General features: G+C 40.3%; 1 protein-coding gene across 3 annotated transcripts in view; it reads right to left on the bottom strand.

Moving 5' to 3' along the window:
• Nucleotides 1–17138, bottom strand: part of ZNF407 (zinc finger protein 407) — a 462207-nt gene that overhangs the window by 62124 nt on the left and 382945 nt on the right. The window contains exon 9 of one of the 3 annotated variants that reach the window (XM_077810511.1): nucleotides 8805–9023. The exons of the other annotated variants lie outside the window; for them this stretch is intronic. Within the exon in view, the coding sequence (XP_077666637.1) occupies nucleotides 9004–9023 (20 nt within the window). The 3' untranslated portion in view covers nucleotides 8805–9003. Of the gene's footprint in view, nucleotides 1–8804; nucleotides 9024–17138 lie in introns of those variants that run through there. 3 annotated transcript variants of the gene reach the window in all.

Here is a 17138-nt window from a genome sequence, read left to right as displayed (position 1 = left end):
AAGGAAAAGGCCTGGGTAGGGACCGTCGAATCGTGGAAGTCAACGAATGGCTATGCAGGTGGTGTCGGAGAGAAGGCTTTGGACTCTTTGACCATGGGATGGTGTTCCATGAAGGAGGAGTGCTGGGCAGAGACGGGCTCCACCTAACGAAGAGAGGGAAGAGCATCTTTGCGAGCAGGCTGGCTAACCTAGTGAGAAGGGCTTTAAACTAGGTTCACCGGGGGAAGGAGACCAAAGCCCTGAGGTAAGTGGGCAAGCAGGATACCGGGAGGAAGCACAGGCAGGAACGTCTGTGAGGGGAGGGCTCCTACCTCATACTGAGAATGAGGGGCGATCAGCAGGTTATCTCAAGTGCCTATATACAAATGCACAAAGCCTTGCAAACAAGCAGGGAGAACTGGAGGTCCTGGTGAAGGCAAGGAATTATGATGTGATTGGAATAACAGAGACTTGGTGGGATAACTCACATGACTGGAGTACTGTCATGGATGGTTATAAACTGTTCAGGAAGGACAGGCAGGGCAGAAAAGGTGGGGGAGTTGCACTGTATGTAAGGGAGCAGTATGACTGCTCAGAGCTCCGGTATGAAACTGCAGAAAAACCTGAGAGTCTCTGGATTAAGTTTAGAAGTGTGAGCAACAAGAGTGATGTAGTGGTGGGAGTCTGCTATAGACCACTGGACCAGGGGGATGAGGTGGATGAAGCTTTCTTCTGGCAACTCGCAGAAGCTACTAGATCGCACACCCTGGTTCTCATGGGCGACTTTAATCATGCCAATATCTGCTGGGAGAGCACTACAGCGGTGCACAGACAATCCAGGAAGTTTTTGGAAAATGTAGGGGACAATTTCCTGGTGCAAGTGCTGGAGGAGCCAACTAGGGGGAGAGCGTTTCTCGACCTGCTGCTCACAAACCGGGAAGAATTAGTAGGGGAAGCAAAAGTGGATGGGAATCTGGGAGGCAGTGACCATGAGTTGGTCGAGTTCAGGATCCTGACACAGGGAAGAAAAGTAAGCAGCAGAATACGGACCCTGGACTTCAGGAAAGCAGACTTCAACTACCTCAGGGAACTGATGGGTAGGATCCCCTGGGGGACTAACATGAAGGGGAAAGGAGTCCAGGAGAGCTGGCTGTAATTCAAGGAATCCCTGTTGAGGTTACAGGGACAAACCATCCCGATGTGTCGAAAGAATAATAAATATGGCAGGCGACCAGCTTGGCTTAACGGTGAAATCCTAGCGGATCTTAAACACAAAAAAGAAGCTTACAAGAAGTGGAAGATTGGACAAATGACCAGGGAAGAGTATAAAAATGTTGCTCGGGCATGTAGGAATGAAATCAGGAAGGCCAAATCGCACCTGGAGCTGCAGCTAGCAAGAGATGTTAAGAGTAACAAGAAGGGTTTCTTCAGGTATGTTGGCAACAAGAAGAAAGCCAAGGAAAGTGTGGGCCCCTTACTGAATGAGGGAGGCAACCTAGTGACAGAGGATGTGGAAAAAGCTAATGTACTCAATGCTTTTTTTGCCTCTGTCTTCACGAACAAGGTCAGCTCCCAGACTGCTGCGCTGGGCAACGCAGCATGGGGAGTAGGTGGCCAGCCCTCTGTGGAGAAAGAAGTGGTTAGGGACTATTTAGAAAAGCTGGACGTGCACAAGTCCATGGGGCCGGATGGGTTGCATCCGAGAGTGCTAAAGGAGTTGGCGACTGTGATTGCAGAGCCATTGGCCATTATCTTTGAAAACTCATGGCGATCGGGGGAAGTCCCGGACGACTGGAAAAAGGCTAATGTAGTGCCCATCTTTAAAAAAGGGAAGAAGGAGGATCCTGGGAACTACAGGCCAGTCAGCCTCACCTCAGTCCCCCGAAAAATCATGGAGCAGGTCCTCAAGGAATCAATTCTGAAGCACTTAGAGGAGAGGAAAGTAATCAGGAACAGTCAGCATGTATTCACCAAGGGAAGGTCATGCCTGACTAATCTAATCGCCTTCTATGATGAGATTACTGGTTCTGTGGATGAAGGGAAAGCAGTGGATGTACTGTTTCTTGACTTTAGCAAAGCTTTTGACACGGTCTCCCACAGTATTCTTGTCAGCAAGTTAAAGAAGTATGGGCTGGATGAATGCACTATAAGGTGGGTAGAAAGTTGGCTAGATTGTCGGGCTCACCGGGTAGTGATCAATGGCTCCATGTCTAGATGGCAGCCGGTATCAAGTGGAGTGCCCCAAGGGTCGATCCTGGGGCCGGTTTTGTTCAATATCTTCATAAATGATCTGGAGGATGGTGTGGATTGCACTCTCAGCAAATTTGCGGATGATACTAAACTAGGAGGAGTGGTAGATACGGTGGCAGGTAGGGATAGGATACAGAGGGACCTAGACAAATTGGAGGATTGGGCCAAAAGAAATCCGATGAGGTTCAACAAGGATAAGTGCAGGGTCCTGCACTTAGGACGGAAGAATCCCATGCACCGCTACATACTAGGGACCGAATGGCTAGGCAGCAGTTCTGCGGAGAAGGACCTAAGGGTGACAGTGGACGAGAAGCTGGATATGAGTCAACAATGTGCCATTGTTGCCAAGAAGGCCAATGGCATTTTGGGATGTATTAGTAGGGGCATAGCCAGCAGATCGAGGGACGTGATCGTTCCCTTCTATTCGACATTGGTGCGGCCTCATCTGGAGTACTGTGTCCAGTTTTGGGCCCCACACTACAAGGAGGATGTGGAAAAATTGGAGAGAGTCCAGCGAAGGGCAACAAAAATGATTAGGGGTCTGGAACACATGACTTACGAGGAGAGGCTGAGGGAACTGGGATTGTTTAGTCTGCAGAAGAGAAGAATGAGGGGGGATTTGATAGCTGCTTTCAACTACCTGAGAGGTGGTTCCAAGGAGGATGGTTCTAGACTATTCTCAGTGGTAGAAGATGACAGGACAAGGAGTAATGGTCTCAAGTTGCAGTGGGGGAGGTTTAGGCTGGATATTAGGAAAAACTTTTTCACTAGGAGGGTGGTGAAACACTAGAATGCGTTACCTAGGGAGGTGGTAGAATCTCCTTCCTTAGAAGTTTTTAAGGTCAGGCTTGACAAAGCCCTGGCTGGGATGATTTAATTGGGGATTGGTCCTGCTTTGAGCAGGGGGTTGGACTAGATGACCTCCTGAGGTCCCTTCCAACCCTGATATTCTGTGATTCTATCTATGGCCATACACTGTGGTGACAGGCAGAAAATATGACTGGAATGGGAGGGCTGATATCTGAAGGGGAAGGAGGAGCCTAAGAGAGAGAGGATAGTAGGAAGAGTGACAAGGGAAAAAGAGGGAGATGCAAAGGAAGAGTTTAGGTTGGGGAGAACACAGCAGAGTGGGAGAAGATGCAGGGAATAAAGTTAGATAGAGATGGGATCAGAGAGCAATTAAGAAGAGATCAGGAAGAGGTGGAGAAGGGAAAGGAATGTACAGGGAGAAAAAGAAGAAGGCCAAAAAAGCAGGAGTGAGAGGAAAGAGGATAAAGGAAGTAGGACATTAAAAAAGGAGGAAAGCAACAATGAGAGTAAGAGGGTGAGATGACGAGAGAGAGAAGGAGTTGGGAAGGAGCAGGTGAAAAGAGGGACAAGAGAATATGAAGACAATAGGAAAAAGAGAGAAATGAGGAGAGATGTGAGGGTGGACATGGGAGAGCAGAGAAAGACAAAGGTAGAAGAAATGGTAAGGGGAAGAAGGTTAGTAAAGGGGCTAGTGAGGTAGGAGCCGCTAAGAGCTGATGAAGAGGCTCAGTTACAGTTCCTGGTTCAATGTTGGAAGAATGTGACTTGGTAAGGGACACAAATACAGTGCCTGACTTGTTTTTTTCCACCATCAGAAAGGTGGCAACACTAGTAATTAGAAAATTACTAAAGCACAGAGGTGAACTAATGTTTTGACTGATTATTCATTTTTGTCCCTCTTCCAGTCCTACAGAAGCTTTTACACAATTTTTTTTGTTTAAAAAACCCCCAAGCCCATATATATTTTTAAGCATTAACTTTCTTACTTTTTGGCTAATTTATTAAAAGTCCACGTTCAATTAACAAAATACAAGCCAATTTCGGGAAAGGGTTTGGACTTGAATCACTTTTTTGGGGGGGTAACTGAAGAGCAAACTACATAGAGAGAACAGTAGTTCCAAGTAAAATGGCAAGGGCTTTTGTCTTAAAGAACAGAAATGCAACAGAAACAAAATATAATAAAAAATGAAAATTCAGGTACAGGAATTATGTTTTTCATACTGAATAATTATTTCTGTACTGCCCGTAAATCCTCTCTGGTAAGCTGTGCATCTAAAACTCATCGAACTGCCAAGGGGTAAACGCAGCTCCATCCATCACACAGCCACTTGACAAATACATTCCATAATAGAAGTTTATTTTTATGGGAGGCTGAATCAAGGACTTTCCCATGCATACAAAAACTTGTCAAAATTATTTATGAGTCTTGCTGAGACACACAATATGTCATATCAAACTCCTATTTTCCTTCCAAGCACAGACTGTCAATATCTCTGCTACTATCAATAATGTGGAACACTGCTGTTATAGGCCCTCAGGATTTTGAGGTCATTTGCCCATCCTAGCCTGCTGCCAGGAGCTGTCTCTAACTGCAATGCAGCTGAAGAGAGGTGTATTTACAACCTCTATGAGGTGTAGTTAAGGTAAGCACTTGGGACTGCATTCAAAGGCTTTGCCAACATAAAATAAAATGGAAACATATGCCTGAAAAATTACAGTTGATTATAGCTAGTGTTATGAAAATAATGGAGGAAAAACCTATTTGGCCTTTTCGTAAATTAGAAAATCCTAAAGCTTACCAGCATTCCCTGGGATGATTAAACAAATAATCACTTCTGATGAATATGTCTGCACCCTTATCCCACCTATGAAAAGGGCTCAAAAGTAGGCTACAATACAGAGGGCTCAGGGTTTTCTTTTTGTAGGTTAGAATGACCCTGTCTAGTTAATTCTGATACTTTCATCATGGTAATTCACATGGAAGCAATTGCCTATACAAAAAGTAAAGCTAAATACAAAGAGTGCTTTTTCCTTCCACCCCATGTGTTACATCTTTCATTACACTGACTTGCTGCTCTCCAAGAAACAATAGCCCTCCCCTAGAACAACAGCATATACCCTCTCTGATACTTCAGACCACTTAGAGAAGCAGAAAATGGGTAATTCTTCAGCAGTTGAATGGTTAGTGGGGGTCTGAAGTGATATTTTCTAAACAAACTCTTCCATGTTCAGGTTTTCACCAAAGAAAACCTCATGTTGAACTGATTTGATTTTGCTGTCAAGAAACCTCTGCTATTTGACTACAAGCAACAGAGCACAAAGAACCCACTTCTGGGTTTCACCACATGCACAGGTCAAAACCTGTGGCTGGCAGCTCTGCAGTTCTGCTGTGCATGATTTAAGGGTACGCTGAAAGAAGGAGGGTTTATGTGGCTCCGTAAGTTCTTTCCCTTCCTCTCCCAAGGGCAGAGTCACAGTTTTGCCTCAGCCTAACTGCCAAATGTGGCAGTTTGGTGCAGGTAAATGCCATATGGGAGGCATTGGGCCTGTTTATTTCAGTAAAAAGCAAATTCCTCCTTGGCTGACGGAGTTAGCTAGGGAGAAATCGGGCACTGTGGCCTGAAGAGAGTTCCTCAGAGATGCCAGCCAGGGAGATGAGAACGTGTGACCTAGCTGATCATTTCCTCCTCAACCACAGGGGAAGAGATGGACTTAGTGTCCTTTAGCTCCTCCAGAGGGCAGCATTTCTGTTGTTGATACATCACTGCTGCAAACCTAGGTAGAGAAGGGGGTTGGATTATATATAGGGAAGTGTGGGGGGTGCAGATGGAAAAGAGTTACTTTACATGAGTCCCCAATGCCTTGAATACCTCCCACACCTACTTACCACCAAACTAGTGCTCCCAACTTTAACAACAACCAATGTATCCTCGGGGGACCTGTGCATCCTGTTTGGTCAGGTAGTGTGGGGAGCTGCTTAAGGCACTGGGGACACACGTAAAGTAACTCCTCCAAACCCCCTCCCACCTTCAAGCCGTTCTACACATGTGCCTTCTTTCTCTTGCTAGAGTTGCAGGAACCCGTACAGTTATTACAGAGAAAGGTCCACAAGTAGGTTCCATAACTGTTCCACTGGGCTAACAACCCCCCTAATTTGCGGGCCCACCAATTTATACACCCATTCTCCAAAATGTTGTACAAACTAGTATCTGGATTTGACCTTCACAGAGTAACACAGGGAAATCTAAAAGGATTGTGAGGACTTTGGAGCAGGCACCCTCTTTATACTGTACATTTGTACAGGGCCTAGAATAATAGGTCTGAGGCTTCTAGACACTACCACAATACTACTAAGAATAAGAGGTAATTCATTTGTAATTACACACACACACAAGATGAGATGCATAGCAACAATCGTGCTTTCAAATTACAGCTAACTTCTTAGATAAGATTAGATAAATTATGGTTACACTTTTGGTTAATATAGACATTACTTTAAATATTGCATGCTACAATACACAATGTACACCTCTAATTTGCATTGCCAGCTTCAGCTGTGATCTGCCCACATCTGTTTTTTTCAGTGTGCCTTAAAGCCAAGCAGGAAATAGCAGTACTGGTAGGATGACCAGACGTCCCGATAAAATCAGGACTGTCCCGATTTTTAGGTCTTTGTCCTGCGTCCCGACTGATGCACAGTCGGGACGCCATTTGTCCCAATATTGCAGCTTTGACTGCTCTGGCGTTTTTTTGGGTTTTTTTTGAGCTTCGGCAACTCCCGTGGTTTTATTCCCTTTTTTTTGCTTCCCCTTGTGTCCTGATATTTTCTCCATTTCATCTGGTCACCCTACATACTGGTAACCAGTTCCAGCACTAGATCTACGTTTATTCAAAGGATACAAAATAAACCCATCCATTTTCAATAATTTTAAAATATACCATCTCAAGGCAAGAGGGCAACAGAGCTATTTAACCATTTCTGTTAGCAGTTCAAACCTGTCAAAAATCCAAAGTTTTTTTATTGATATATTTTCAGAATGATGTAGGCAAAACTTCAGTAACAGGCACCATTGTGCCCATTACTCCTTGAACACTGCACTGAAAATACACATTTTAGAAAGAGAAAATATAATCTTATTGATTTCTGTGGGCTTTAAAACGCAGTCATCTTAGATTATTTTGGGACAACAGTAAGGCTCTTTGACCAGACAGCTGATAACTCTTTTCCTATGCTTCACTATTGATGCTGATTACAGAAACAAATTCTACCTTCTGTTAAAAAGATATTTATAAACAGAATTAGCCTTTTGAGATTAATTTTCCTGTGGGAAATCATATGCTGCTATTAAAGCACTGTGCTCATTGTATCACTCCTGACTACTGAGACAGTGAAGAGTGTGCCAAAAAGTGGCTGAAAAACACAAGGAAGACTGACTGGTATATTTTAGAGTTAGGTAGACAGACATTACTGATGCAAAGCAAATGTCCTTTTACCCATAGAACATAAGAACGGCCATTCTGGGTCAGACCAAAGGTCCATCTAGCCTAGAATACTGTCTTCTGACAGTGGCTAATGCCAGATGTTTCAGAGGGAATGAACAGAACAGTCAATGATCAAGTGATCCATTCCCTGTCACTCATTCCCAGTTTCTGCAAACAGAGGCTAAGGACACCAACCCTGCCCATCCTGGCTAATAGCCATTGATGGACCTATCCTCCATGAATTTATCTAGTTCTTTTTTGAACCCTGTTATAGTCTTGACCTTCACAACATCCTCTAGAAAAGAGTTCCACAGGTTGACTGTGCATTGTGTGAAGAAATACTTCCTTTTGTTTGTTTTACACCTGCTGCCTAGTTCTTGTGTTATAGCCATTCTGTAATATTAAAAGGAGACAAGTCAAAGATTAAAACATGTAGGGTCTGATCCTCCGCTGACTTGCATCTTGTGTCGTCATTTAACACCTTTGCAAAGTGAATGTAAAACATTAATATCTCACTTGGTAGCCTTTTACAATCTCTTTCTGCAGGTGTCAATGATGATGCAAGGTGTGGGGTGGTGGAGACTCAGTCCATCATGTTTGGTTCACCATCAAGCAAAGACATTTTTAAATGTATATTTGTTTTAGAGTAAGAAACATTAAAAAGTTCCTTCTTAGCACATAAATATATAATTATTTATTTAAGAAAAATTAAATTTAAATAGTGTGATCTTACTTATTGATTTAAGATGCCTTATCCTTGTACTTAAAAAGAGAATGACATTGCATTAAAGTTACCCTTTGGCAAGAGTATCAGAAAGTTAGACCCCACAAACTTGTAACTTGGTTACTTGAATTCTAGATGCTCCCGCCCCTATGCTATATTTCACTTTTGCAAAGTCTTTAAGCAGACATTTCCCTTTTCCTCTTGTCAAGCCAACTAGTAACTTTGTTAGCAACCCTGCAGGACAGGAGATAACTATAGAGCTCTCTAATTGTTACGCTCTTGCAAGGGCTGAGACTGATCATTCACTGAACTGTTGAGTTGATGGGATTCGTGTAGCTGGTTATAAATTGATAATCTAAATTAATTCATTCAAGCAGAAATCGATTTTGTTACTCCTTGAGAGCTTGTAATAATGCTTACCTCCTACCGCTAGCTGCATTCTCCGTTTCATAAAGCTGGTCGGAAACAGCTGGATTCAGGTGACCTGCTAGCTCATTAAATCTGTTACATGTTCCTTCTGGTAAATGATATTAAGCTGAAATGTCCTTGCGTTGATTTTTTTCCCTTTAATTTTATGACAGAAATAACCTAATTTGTAACACAAAATAACAATCTCCTTGGATTACTTTGCCTTGTTAAAATATTTTATGCATTTTTCATTTACACGAAGGTAATGGAAAAACACTTAAACTATCTGTTATTTAAACCACAAGAGATATGTTACTGAAAGTCTGATAGCTGCAAAAATGATTGCCTCTTCATAGTCTTTGCTTTATATCTGTAATAAAAGGCGGACAATTCAATTCATCGGTTAGTAAATAAAGTACGATAGTTTTTATTTTATTTGCTCTGCATTGCTAGAACTAAAATCAGATTGCTTTTCAAATTCATTTAGAAATGGGACTCATTATTCTCCTTTCCTACTTCTAATGCAAAATGTCTAATGTCCATTTTGACTCTTACATTTTCTTCATCTAAAGCAGATATATCCTAATTCTAAATCTCAGATTAACAGAATATATTTCCTTCTCTGTTCTTCCTGTAAGTATTGAAAAAGCAGGGGATGGGGATGCAGGTGTAAAATGTTGCATAACTGAGTTAGAGCATTTGCTTCTGGATCTGAGACAATTATAAACATTTGTTTCTCAAAACTCTTTGACTTCATCTTCCTCTGCCTAAATACATTTTAAGATAAACACAACTCAAATGCCATAATAACGTAGCTGGAATATATATCGCATGGCAACAAGTGCTCATTCAGCATGTCTGTTGCTACGGCAAGAGCCAAAGTTCTACCAGATCCGGTGCAGTTGAGGACACATAGCTAACACAAGTCACTTTTTTCACTCAAAACATTTATCTTTTAAGGGAGAGGAAAACACAATATTGTCTTTTTATACAGTCCACATACCATTACTCTACAACCAGTAAGCAGTCTTAAACGCAAATGCTTAAAAATGCCTTTGACAGTTTTAGCCTACTTTACCCAGTACGCGTCACTATAGACCAAAAATTCTCTCAGGCTGATAACATGGCAACACTAGCCAAAGAAATTATTATAAAAAATGTTGGTAACAAGACCTAGCTATTAAGATATTAGTAGCTAAAAATCAGAATTATTAGCTTATTAAAATTAAAGATCCATATAAAGATAAACCATCCTTTTAATTATCAAAAAGAAAAAACTATTGATTTTCAAGCTTCTGGCAATAACAAAGCACAGAAAAGCATAATACATACTAAATAGGCCTTTCTTCTGAGATATATGCGTGTCACAAATAAACCAATATATAACCCATATGTACAGGCACTTCACTAGAAGGTTTTTCAATATAACCATTTATAAAATAAAGATACTAAAATTATAATATAATTAAAATTATAACTATATGCATGTGTATGTATAGAATACTACACACACAAAAGCAGGTATTACTTACTATCTTATTTTACAAGCCTTACTTACACTGAGTAGCGTTTATTGACATGAGCTGTCCTAACATCTCATAGTGTTTACAGGTGCACTTAAGTAAAAGATGCAGAATCAGGGCCTCAGACAATAAAATTAGTATAACATAAAAACAACATATAATAAGATAGATACTGATGTTAGCCTCCCAGACCATGAATGTATTATGGTTAACAGGGTGATGAAAGATCCAGTCATTTTTTCTACTCACCAAATACAGGGAAAATAATCCTTCTGTGCTGTTTTACGTTTAAAATTTAAAATTACAGTCGAAGTGTCACCTCACAGCCTATGATGCTGCTATCAACCCAGACGCACTGGATGACTTTGTCTGATAGACACTGCTCTATGTTGGGGGTGGTGAAAAGCCACACTACCCCACAAGGGATGGTGCCCATAGTAGGCACAAATTCACAGGAGCACTGGGAGAATGTGACTGCTGCACCATCTTTGAGCATGGTGCAGAATGCTTTCTCTCCAGATCTAGACAACTCTGCTGACCAGTGACTCTGCTGACCAATGCAGAGGAGGGCAGGGCCAAGGCTCTGCCTATTCTGCTGCCCTCTTTGGGATGGCTTCTGCTTCAGCCTGGGCTAGGAGGGAGCAATCCATGTGCTCTGGACAGCATAGGGATTACAACTGCTTGACTCCTGCCCAGGGCAAACAAACAGAGAAATCTCCTTGTACTTTCCCACCTTGTTCACCCCCCCCAGGGGCCACTAATAGTTTGGCCCTTGTTGTTTTGCGAAAGATGTTGCCATATAAGTGTTATCTATTCAGTAGCAGCTTTGAGATTCTTCCTCCTGTTGGCACCTACCTTAGAAGAAATGCACAAAGTCCAAGAAAAAAAGGGGCCAGATGCAGTGTTTCCATTGAGATTTCTACTGGCTAACTCAGGAATTGTTACTAAGGATTCTTTGAGCAGGCCAATGGTACCTTAAAGTTCCTATGTGAATGACAAAGCTAGTTCAAGGCACCTTGTGTGCTGATAGTGATTACGAAATCTTGATCTCAGTCCTTCTTTAGTGAATTTTTAAGAATGGGTTTGCACCTGGGATTTCTTTAAAATTAGTGATTGCAAGCTATATACTGCCATTACATAGATTTGGATTAGTTCCTTTAGATTATCTCAAAATAATGATGTGTAACAGTTATGGTGGAGTTGGGTGAAGCTTAGTGGAAAGAAAAAAAACAAATGGCTGTTCTGAAAAGAAGAAAAACTCAACTAAGCTCTGGTTGGCCTTGAGGTAATATTAGGGCAGACTGCTTGCATTTGGGTTTATCTACCATATCTTAGGGAAGTGAGGTATGAATAATTTGGGGGCATGAATGACTAATAATTTGGGGGCATGAATGACTATAGGACTAAAAAAACAAACCAAATCTATCCCCCTTATTTTGGGCCTGCTCCACAGCCCATTGAAGTTAATGGAAAGACTCCAGCTGATTTCAATGGGCTCTGGATCAGATACTTTAACAGGAAGAGAAGAGTGCCTTGAATACTTTATCACTCTCACCACTGCCGGCAGCAATATTACCAACAGTGGGATTTTTTGGGGGGGAAAAAACGAGTACAAACACAACCTATGTAAAAGGATGGCAATGTGGAGCCCCAGATTTTACCACAAAGAAAATATTCTTGGCAATTTTTCAAGCCCCCCAAATTGGTCAAAAGACCAGTGAATATTATAATTTCTCAGCAGTTTTCTAGTATCACTGGTCTTAGTTGTATCGAAGCAAAACTGCCAGGTATTATCCAGCTAAAATAAATTTGTAATAACAGATGAGCTCTAGTGTCCACAAAGAAAGGAATTTTGAGTCCTTTCTACTTCCACTAGTCTGACTGATGGTTCATTTTTTTTTTTTTGGCAGCATTCAAATACTCAGAGAAACTGACCACGAATTTTTAGATACAATTTCCCCTGTAAACACCCAGGAAACGTTAAGAAAAATTATAATGACCCCCGATTATATTTTTATTTAAAAAAGAAGCCCAGGCATGTAGGGACATTCTTACAATTGAGATTATAAATTATTTAATTAATCGCTTTTTGTTACTGGAAATATTTACGAGCAGAATAGCACATTCTGAGGTGTGTATCCTTTTTAGGCTGTAATAGGGTAGGCGGAAGATTGCAAAGGGGAGAGACTAGATAAGAAACTATTATGCTCCAAGAGACTTTTTTTTTTTTTTTAAAGAACAAGAATAGGTATCTCTGCAGGTCTAATGTTCTCCCCTCTTTAACATCAACACTACCTTTATGTTACTTGCAAATGAAATACCACATATATATTGGCTGCTGCCACACCCTTGCTGTTGCTAATCTGGCTTCTTAAATTTAATTTCTTTTACGATGTCTTTTCCTTAGTTTAATTAGGCCACAGGGAGTCAAAGAGAGGTAGTCTCACTGTCCCTTCAGAATTTATTTCACAGACTGTCCCCTTCAAGGATTTTATTTCTGTCATGGAAAGCAGACAGACATTCTCGTATTGCTTAAAAAAGAGAAAATGATTAATACAACGAGATTGCTATGCTTCTAGCTAAAATGGCTCTCTTTTCAATGTAAACTACAACAGCTTGAGAAGATGGGCACTGACACTGCACTACAGCTGACAGATTTTTAAGGTGTACCACTACTGAGTTCTGTAATACTGTGTGACCCATAATAATAATAATAGCAGCAGCACTCTCTTCATATTAATATAATAAATTCTCTAGACATAGATGATACTATCATATTTCAAATATGACCACAAAAATAGTATGATCTTAACACCTTTGGATTTATCTGGAAAAGAAAAATACCGTCTAAATCACTTATGCTGATATCGCAAAGTCTTTACTGAACTGCATTAACGTACCAAGATTACAATATATTTTAATACAACAGATATTTTTGACAGATTTATTAGTCTCTCCCTTGTGTTTAACTTGTGGTTAGTAAAGCTGTATTTCCTTTACAATAAATGCTCTGTATTCTGGTTCCCTAGCCCACAGAGCCTGGAATTCCCGAAATGTAGAACACACTAATACTATGTGTATATGTTTAATACACTAGTTTGAAACAACAGGAGTAAGAGCATAATATTTTATAATGTTAAAGCATCACCTGCTAGTGTTACAATAGTTAAAGATCTACCAGCCATACAAATGTGTTGTGGGTTAGAATGGCATACTCAGCTCTGCAGCAATTTAAAATAAAATATACTGTACACAAATACCAAATTGGGTTTGTGCTGGTTTGACATTATATATCTTTATCAGACCACCTATATTTTCCAGTAATGTGATCAGAGTGGAGGACTTTGGCATATTTAGAAGACTGAAGCAAAGCTGAGTTTAAAATATTGAAACCCCTAATTTGCCTCCTCCTTCTTCCCACATCCACTCTCTTCAAAATTAGAATTTCCAGACAGATCATGCAATCTGATTGTATGTTTGGACAATTAAATAAAAAAAAAAAAAGCATAAAATGGCTGAGATGCCTAGGTTGCCAAAGCAACTACTTTGCATGCAAACGTGACTATTCTTTCTTCATATAATCATTTTGGGTAAAATTCACTCAAGTGCAAAAGGCTTACAAAAGGCCCTATGCAGGGGCAGTCAATAGGCAAACCACGGGCCAAATCCAGAGGATTCTGAACAGACTCTGAAAGCTTTTTATTTACTTATTGTTATCATTGTTGTTATTTTTTAGTATTATTTTCTCTGGAGTCTGGACCTTGATCAAGAAATTTGGACCTTGGGAAAAAATAATTGACTACTCTTAAGCTCTTAGGGACTCCACCTCAGCAAAGAGTACCCTGACAGCAGAACTAATGTGGTTCTGCTGGTGGGGATGGGGCCAATATTTGGGGGCCAATATTTGGGGGTATAGAACCTGTTTGGTGTAAATCCCCTCTTGGAAGAGCACTTCACACAACACCATATAGACAGATATCAGAGACTGGACAGGGGGAGGGACAGGAGCAGGAACAGAGAATGCAGACAATGAGCTGATGTAGCCTCTGTGGAAAAGTTCTATAGCTGTTCCGTGACCTCTGAGGGGGGCGGGGGACAATTTCTTCCCACTTATCCTCAGTGCATCTGTCCAGTCACTTGTACTGGGTGCCACTGGCATGAGGATTTGGCCTTTAAAGTGTCGGTTCTCTCCATAGGGATAAATTTAATCTTTTTAGAACATGCAAACCTACCATACAAGTGCAGAAGACAATGTAAATTATGTATCTTAATATCTTCTGAGAGCCAGATTATACCCCATATTCTTACATGGCTACACAGTGGGGTTGAAAGAGTAAACAACCTTTATAAGAGATGGTCAAAACTGGAGCCAAGTTACTCCCACTCTGGATCACATTGCTAAAAAAAGGGCAGAGTGTGGTGTGGAGTAAGCAAAGCCATGACTCCATCTCCCTCTGCACAGCCACATGTGCGGACTGTTTCTGAAATGGTGTTGATGATTACAGTGTTGCCAACTCACATGAATTTATTATGAGTTTTACAATAGTTGATGTTTTTTCTTAAAACCTCAGCTCCTCTAATGAAGTGACTGCACAAGAATTTCAGCTCTTTTTTTAAAGGAAGTTTTTTGCTCTAAAAATTGAAGAGAAAATATGGAAAACCTGACCTGAATGCAGGCTAAAGGGCACAGAAACTAGGATACAAAGAAAAAAACCCACATGTTAAAAAAAATCTTATGATGTTTTGAGACCTGACTCGTGATTTTTAAACTCTTGGAATTTACAGTGTTGAGACTGCGCTCTCTCCGTTACAAACAGAGTGGGTTCTGGGAGACATTCCTCCAGAGGCGGAATACCTCCCTATGCAACCACTGAGCTCCGCCTGTCTCAGACCCACAGCTGTGGCCAAATGCCACAATCTACTCCAATATACACCAACTCCCTTTGACACGGATGACTTTAATGGCTTTTTTTGTAGCATTATACTGTATTGTATAATTAATTCAGGAATAAAGGCTGCCTAAGTGCAATCAGACACAACTGAGTACTCTTTTTGAAGCTGTTGCAGTCCATTCTGTCAATAACTCTTGGCTCAAAAGTTGCTATTGCTGCACATTAATACAAGAGACAAATCATTGCTTTGGATGTACATGGTATCCATAAACCCAGATTTGTAAGAGTCTCTAAGAAATTGAAATCTTATTTTGTCTTCTCTTTTAAAGATGACCCACAAAGCATTAAAAAAAAAATTGAATGTGATCTTTTTGTTTCTTCATTCTATATAAAGAAGGCCTGAATGGTTCTTTCCCCCCCAAGAAAAAAAGGTGCTGATTTTTAGTTGGCTTGAGCCCTCTTTGTTTTCTACGATGAAAATATCTGGTATGTTAAGTCTGGTCTTCACTGGCTCTGCTGGAGCATCTCTTTGAAGTCTCATAGAACATACTCCTTGTGAACATTCACACCTTAACCAAAAAGGTGAATATGCTGAATCTTTATAACAAAAACATTCGTTATCCAAAATGTTAATTAGTAAATTCAGTTAAATATGTATTAACAAAAACCAAAGAGTTTCAAAAAAGACTAGAAATCCCTCCCCTAAGTTGCCAAACTTTCATGACCTTCTCCCTTGTGATGCCAGTGTTCTCCAGTTATCATGTAATCATTTAGGTTAGAAAAATCCTGAATTTTTCTTACATAAAAAAATGAACAGAAAAGAAAAAAAGCAACCATCCATCTTAGAGTCCTTCTTAACATATCATAAAGAAGCATAAAAAAAGTCACCACTGGCCCAATGTTTTTTCCTCTACAGGACACCTTTAAACTACTATTTAAAAAACAGAACAAAACTGCAGAAACAAACACTTTGAAAATACATGTGTTAGGTCTGTTTTCAACTTATAAAAGATTAGAAAATTCAGAGTTAAGGCCATTTCTGGAAACAATACGCCTGGCAATTGTATACCTGAGAATTTTTTGGGATGTGATTATATAAACTAGATGCTTATCTTTTTATCTTTTTAATCTTTATCTTTTTATGCTTTTTAACAATAGGAACAAAATATGGAAAGTAGAGGAGCAGAAATACAAAATTTTTGAAATGAATAGGATGTGACAGGAAGGACATGTAATCAAAGAAAATAACTGATTTTTTTAAACCACTAAAAATAGATTACAGAGTCTACTGAAAAAAATATCTTACTGAATTTTAGGGATATGGCTCTGACCTATTTTGATCTCTAATAATATAATATTTATAAAAAACATCCCAGGGTCCTAGGCAGCAGAATGACATAGACTGATTGGATCAGGAGGATCATAAGTTTTATTCAGAAGTGGTTCATCATGCCAGCCATGCTGATGACATATAGCACCCCTCTCTGATCCATGAATAATCAATATTCTTGTCTCCAAAATCATCATCATTTATTGAGCACCCACCCTTAGTATGCTCAATGCTAAACAAAACAGAGGAAGACATGGTCTCGATCCGTTCAGAATCTCTGATCCTGCAGTTGGATCTATGCAGGTGGACCTTTATTTTTGCACAGAGCACCACTGAAATCAATGGGGTGATACATGGACACAAAGACATGTACTAAATAATTAGATGTTAATAATATGGTACAGATATTTTTGTTTGTTTGCTTTGGAGATCTTCAGTGCTTTTTAATATACATCTCTTTCATTTCTTTGGAGCACAAAGATGACGAGAGAATTCCAATTGTAAGGAAAAAAACAAAGTTGGGAATCTTCAAGAGAAAGATAAAAAATGGGCATTTGAGATGGTGTAGATGGGAGGAGAAAAGGCTGCACAGGAAGTATAGACTGCAGAGGTAATGCAGATTCTGGAAATGAGAGCAGAGATGAAGTTGGCATTGTGTTAAGCAACACCTTAAAGAGGAGGATAATAAATCTGCAGTTGATGCAGAAAACGAGGGACATGGACTAAGTAGTGGGCGAGTA

This window comes from Eretmochelys imbricata, chromosome 2 (genome assembly GCF_965152235.1).
Source record: "Eretmochelys imbricata isolate rEreImb1 chromosome 2, rEreImb1.hap1, whole genome shotgun sequence".
NCBI classification, from domain to species: Eukaryota; Metazoa; Chordata; order Testudines; family Cheloniidae; genus Eretmochelys; species Eretmochelys imbricata.
This window is presented reverse-complemented; position numbering and strand designations above follow the sequence as displayed.